Source organism: Limulus polyphemus, unplaced genomic scaffold (genome assembly GCF_000517525.1).
Source record: "Limulus polyphemus unplaced genomic scaffold, Limulus_polyphemus-2.1.2 Scaffold8823, whole genome shotgun sequence".
In the NCBI taxonomy this organism is placed as follows: domain Eukaryota; kingdom Metazoa; phylum Arthropoda; class Merostomata; order Xiphosura; family Limulidae; genus Limulus; species Limulus polyphemus.
In genome coordinates, this window is record NW_013674433.1 from 8,455 (window position 1) to 15,167 (window position 6,713).

General features: G+C 32.5%; 1 protein-coding gene across 1 annotated transcript in view; it reads right to left on the reverse strand.

The window, feature by feature from the left end:
* The window catches only part of LOC111083269, a 6,431-nt gene extending 2,056 nt beyond the window's left edge, over positions 1 to 4,375 (reverse strand). The window contains exons 1-4 of the mRNA XM_022379650.1: positions 4,289 to 4,375; positions 1,865 to 1,915; positions 416 to 472; positions 204 to 230 (exon numbers count right to left, since the gene is read on the reverse strand). Of these exons, the coding sequence (XP_022235358.1) occupies positions 204 to 230; positions 416 to 472; positions 1,865 to 1,915; positions 4,289 to 4,375 (222 nt within the window). The remainder of the gene's footprint in view (positions 1 to 203; positions 231 to 415; positions 473 to 1,864; positions 1,916 to 4,288) is intronic.
* Positions 4,376 to 6,713: the final 2,338 nt, after the last annotated feature.

The following is a 6,713-nucleotide window of genomic DNA, read 5'->3' on the forward strand; positions in this document are numbered from 1 at the left end:
GTATATCACAAGTGTTGTAATCTTGTTTCTAATCAAACTTCGTTTTCCTTCGAACACATCGACTGCTATTCTGGATGTTGATAAAGAACGTCAGCGACCTCTGAATTTTCTAATATTAAACACTTTTTTTATTGTACATTTTCTCTTCAATAGAATAACATTGACCATGGTAAAAAAAATCAAAGAAGTCGTAATTTACGTACCTTCAGAGGTTCAAAGCACTCCAAGTACTGGAAAAAGACAAACAAAGAAATCAGTCGATTTGTTAGTTTATAAAGCTAACGTTAATTGCTTTAATTTCGTTACTTCTATTGGACGAGTTATTATAATCTAATCCCAGAGTGCCTTAACCTGAATGTATAAAGTTTCACTAATAACATAAATAACTACTCATTCTGCACTAACACTTCGTTACCTCGGCAACAAAGAACTTTTGCACGCAGTTTCTGTAGTCCCTCACGAAGTTAGTGTTCTGTAAAGATATTAAAATATTTTAGTTAAAAGGTTTTTTTTTTACTTATATCAAATAATGCAAGGAAATTGATACGTTTAAACAGATTTTAAAAACACCTACACTTATATATAGTTTCAAATATTTTCAATAGATGGCACTAAGTTGCACTCCCAGTTTAACATACACTAATGTTCACAGAAACAAAAATCGGGAACTAATATTACCATCTTAGTTTAATTCTCAATTAGTTCACCTACCTATGAGGAATTCTATTAGCGCTATTATTAAAAATTCTCATCTGAGCACAGGCATCGAGTATTATATATTTTTTTATTATTTTCATCTGACATAAAGTAATAATAATAATTCTTTCTTCGATAAGTCCTCAGCATCAGGAAATATAATCATTTTTGTTATCAGTTAAAGCCAATATAAAAAAAAGAAATGTTTCCATCAGTAATACACGGCGGCGAAAAAGTGACTATTATCTTAATACTTATTACTAAACACCACTGAATATCAAGATCATGCAAATACTAGTAGAACGTTTCTAAATTCGACAAAGTATACAGAGTTGTGATATTTCAAGCCATGGTTTAAAACTAAGGACTATCGAAGAGATATTGGAAATGTTGTTTACAAAATTTTCTTTTGAACAGCATTTTCAATATTCGCATTTCAGGGACATCAAGTTTTCATCGTACCGTAGATAGAGCTACCGAGAGTTGACCATGAACAAACATTGAACATCCATTTTCCAAACTTATAATTGTAAGATTAAAGTAGATATTTGTTTCTTAGCTGACATCTATCGTCAAGAAACGTAAACTTTGTTGTTATTGTTTATTTCAGAAAATTAAGCCCAACAGTGGCTCTGTGGGAAGTCTGAAGGCTTATAACACTAAAAACCGGGTTTCGAGACCCGTGGTGGGCACAGAACAGATAGACTATTGTGTAGTTTCTGTTAACTAACAAACAAAAAAAAATAAAAAATTGATGACACCATCTAATGATTGATATTAAAAGTTTTCTACTTAACCATTTCTCATATTTTAAAGATAAGATGTAACTCCATCAGTTACCTCGATTGGACTGTCCAACTCTAAAAATTGATGACATCATTTAATGACTGATATTAAAAGTTTTCTACTTAACCATTTCTCATATTTTAAAGATAAGATGTAACTCCATCAGTTACCTCGATTGGACTGTCCAACTCTAAAAATTGATATTAAAAGTTTTCGACTTAACCATTTCTCATATCTTAAAGATAAGATGTAACTCCATCAGTTACCTCGATTGGACTGTCCAACTCTAAAAATTGATGACATCATCTAATGACTGATATTAAAAGTTTTCTACTTAACCATTTCTCATATCTTAAAGATAAGATGTAACTCCATCAGTTACCTCTATTGGACTGTCCAACTCTAAGAAGCAAGTGATGCAAGCTGAGGAATTCTGTGGGAATAAAGATTCAATTACATTCACAGTAATAACCTACATTAAGTAGAACTTATATCCTTAATAACTAAGGATTCTAGTGGTGTATTAAGTAAGTTTATACATTAGATCAAAGAACTTCTCAATGCTGTTTTCGGTTGTTCGTGGTTAAGATGTGTGGGAACATCATAAAGTTGAAAGCCATATTTTCAACAATATACGTCCTAATAAAGAAATTAAGTAAAATGAGTTCACCAATTTTATTAAATCGCCTGTTCAAATTTTGTTTGAACAATGAATTAATTAAAATTATGTACGTATCGTTATATTTCTTACTTTTATATTTTGTAATTATCTGTATGATTAAACAAAATTAGTTTGAATTTTTAAACTGTCTAAGTGTTGCTTACATTTTACCAAACAGTTGACATGGAAACCAATTTAGATTATTAACCGAAGCATTACTTATCTTAACCTCTATTAGACTGTAACCAATGGTGATTAGCTTAACCTTTTGTACTCTTAAACACAGAGTGACTAACTTAACTTCTACTGGCCTGGAATTTAAAGTGAGTAACATCAGTTGTATTAGTTTGACAAGTAGAATGAGTAACTTAATCCCTGCCACTCTAGTACAAAGAGTGAGTAACATCAGTTGTATTAGTTTTACAAGTAGAATGAGTAACTTAACCTCTGCCACTCTAGCACAAAAAGTGAGTAACATCAGTTGTATTAGTTTGACAAGCAGAATGAGTAACTTAACCTCTACTTCTCTGGAACAAATATTGAGTAACTTAACGTCTACTACCCTGGAACAAATAGTGAGTAACTTAACCTCTGCTATCCTGGAACAAAGATTGAGTAGCTTAACCTCTATTAGTCTGGAACGTATAGTGAATAACTTATCGTCTATTATTCTGGAACAAAGATTGAGTAACTTAACCTCTATTAGTGTAGAACAAAGATTGAGTAGCTTAACCTCTAATACTGTAGAACTTAAAGTGAGTAACTAAGACTGTTTAACAATTACAGTTTAAACATTGAAAACTGTGGAAGCATGGAAATCAATAGGACTAAAACTTGTCATAAAAATTACGTAAACTTCAAAACTGGACAGGACGATGGACAACAAGTAAACTTCAAAATTTCTAAACTGGGCAGGACGATGGACAACAAGTAAACTTCAAAACTTCTAAACTGGACAGGACGATGGACAACAAGTAAATCTCAAACTTCTAAGCTGGACAGGACGATGGACAACAAGTAAACTTCAAAACTTCTAAACTGGACAGGACGATGGACAACAAGTAAATTTCAAAACTTCGAAGCTGGACAGGATGATGGACAACAATTTTTTGGGGGGGGGGGGGATTTCGTTACCAGTTCCGATGGCGCCATCCCTCGGCCAGGCAAGTTTTAAAAAGTAACAGTTTTAAAGGTCGAAAGCTGGAGAGGCATTGGAAACCAATAGATCCAACATTTGTGATAAAAATCACGTAAACTTAAGATTGTTTTCCAATTCCTCTGAATTCTCATACACTTCAAGTTTGGAATCCAAAAGGAATAAATTATTTAATGTGTTATAAGAGAAAAATATCTACAGTTTACGTGATTTTTATTACAAATGATAAATCTCGAATACTGTGAAATGTAGAGTGTGTTTGTTGCCAATGTAAATGTTTTGGAAAACTACCATCAGTAAGAAAACAATCTTGTTTCTCTGACACATAATAATCCATAAAGAACTGCATCTGTTGCTCTAGAAATTCGAGTTCGAGTTCTGACTTCTGTTTTAATACGACAGTACACCAGTTATCCTGAGATTTAGAGTAAGGTATCCTGGGTACTAGTAAAGTAAGTTATCTTATTTTTCTCGGACATATAGTAGTTAAAGTAAGAATTACTGTTACCCTGAGGAAGAGATTAATGCCCAAATATTTGATAGAGATCTCTCTATGTACTCTGATGTACAGAGTTTTGGGTTCCTGTTATTGGTTAATAACAACTAGGTACCCAAAACTCTGTACATCTAGTTGTTATTAACCAATAACAGGTACCCAAAACTCTGTACACCCGTTATTGGTTAATAACAACTAGATGTACAGAGTTTTGGGTACCTGTTATTGGTTAATAACAACTAGATGTACAGAGTTTTGGGTACCTGTTATTGGTTAATAACAACTAGGAGCTATTGGAGAAATATTTGTTGACTGATGCACAACAGAACATTGAAAAGCCAGTTTAGAAAATATTACATTGCTATTTCGTCAATGTTTATATTTTTTGTTTCCTACAATATAATCCAATTATCAATTATTATGATAGCACAAAAGTTACTGCTTAGCAATAGTTAGAGAACTAAAGATTAAATGTTTTTTTTTATAGGCTCGCCTTTTCATTGGCTGGGGTTTTACAAAGTTCGTCTAAGCTAGGTGCGTCCTCTGGTGGGTGTGGTGTAAGGTAGTCTTCCTCGTTCATACTTCGGTATCTTCTTCTACCAGTGTGGACGTTCTTGTAAAATAAATAACACGTTGTCAATGTTAAGTTTAAAATTAAAGAATAAAAAAAATAGATCAGTATTACTCTCATCTTAATGTTTTTACTTTTGATATGTTCCCTGTTAGCGGAGAGTTTATAACGCTAAAAATCAAGTTTTTATACCCACAGGGGGCAAAGCACAGATTGCTAATTGTGTAGCCTTGCGCTTAACAAGAAAGAATCATTTTGATATATGTTCAGGTTTACAAAAGTAGACACAACCCTTAGGCTATAGGAAACGGCTTATATTCTATATCTTCTTAAACAAAATGTCCACTAACCTGACTGAATAACAAAACAACAGCAAACAAATGATAAAACTGAAAACTAGCCATTAATATTTTTATTGGATATATCCAACCAGTAATCCCTCTTTGATTATCTCGGAGATATCGAACTGCAAGTCGCTGTTTTTGGCCTTTTTAATACCCTTATATACATATCTACATGTAGTATTCCACGAATAGGCCTACATGTTTGTACTCTTAACTGATAACCCCTACTTTCTCAGCTATTTAAAAACGAACGTATATTCGGACATCCCCAGAAGTGTAAAAGTTAGTTCTTTATTTCACCCGAAAATAATGTGACTTTTTTTTCCCAAACATTGAATATTAGTATTTCTAAGAAATCCAACTTTGTACGATTTGACAAAAAAAAATCTTGGAACTGTTTTTGTGTAATTTCAGTGAAATTTATGCAGAATTAAAGTTGTTAACCTTCCACGTATTGGGCATAAAAGTCGAGAAAACTGGACTTTAATGATAAATCAGTGTAAAGGTGAAGCTGCCATTGGCTGTTTACACAAAACATGATAACTTTGTTTGGTTGATGAACAATTTGTTCGAGATTGATAAAATTTAAGTTATCTTTCTTACACTAAACATATTAATTCTTTCACGACCTTCAGACTATCTCTTTCAGGAAAGAAAGTTTCACTTTTTTTAAGAGAACGGTCGACATGAAATCACGAACACGTAACATTATAAAGCCTAGTAAATACAGGGAATAGTTTTAGCACGTGTATGTAAGCTGTTTAAATAATAAAAATGAACAAACAGGTGTGAAGTACAAACTGTAGACGAGTCCGTTCCAGCAAGCCCAAAAGGGGAGAAATTCAACAGCTGTAGTTCGCAAATATTGACAAAAGCCAGGGGGACTCCCTGACTTTCAGCGAGTTCACTTCATAACCATCTGTGGAAACAAAGTTATGATCTTTCCTTGTTTCACTCCATGATTTCTGTTAGTAAAAGTACAGAACAAGCAAGGTGAGTGCAGCTTGTTTTCGTAAAGTTAAATTTTATTTTAAACTTTATTTCATCCCTTGAATATTCGTTTTTGAATGTTTCATCTGTTTGATAAAATTAGGAATTCGTCGCCTTTTAACGCAAGTTACGAGATAAACATTTTAGCCGAATATAAATGCACGTAAAGGTCATACGTTTTTCTCTTCAATCTGACAAGAAACATGTGCGTCTAACTTAAAAAATATAAATGAATAACATCGTGTATCAAAACAAAACTGTGTTATTTTGACTGTTTAATTTATGTAAGACTAGCCTGTATGTATTTTGACTATGCAACTTCAACATTAATATATATATATTCTTGAGGAGGAGTTTTTTTGTTTGTTTTTTCTCAGTCCAGAGCTAGGATTAGGCAAGATGGAGGCATAGCTCCCCTGTGTTGAATAATAGCTGTTCTTCATCTAGCCAACTTCTGGTTCTGACATTCACCGTTACAAAGGTGTGGAGGTAGTGTGAACCCAGTGGATCAGTGGAATGGTTTCGTCTTAACTTTCTGGTTCGTTAAAGTTCAATGTTTGAATATGGTCTTGAAGGAAATCTTTAGAAATGTAATCAACAAACGTTTTTTGAGGTAAAAATTATTTTAAATTTCTGAAAGTTCTTAAGTCTTTCAGTTCTAGTTCTTCTATAAAAAAAAAGAGAAAAAAAATGTTTATTTTATTTAATTGTCAGGAGAATAAGATTTCCAGTGTAAAAAAAACAAGACATGCACAGTTAAATATAAAGTTTTGATTTTCGGTGTTTCTAGAGCTGGAAAATAATTAACCAAATTCCTCAACAAACCACTAATTATCCGTATTTCTGATCAAAATAACCTTTAACTACAGGGTTGAAAAAGTTATATTAAAAATTACAATACAAAATACTCATACACTCAGATCAGAAATATGTATTTGTATCAGGGATTCATACACTCAGATCAGAAATATGTATTTGTATCAGGGATTCATACACTCAGATCAGAAATATGT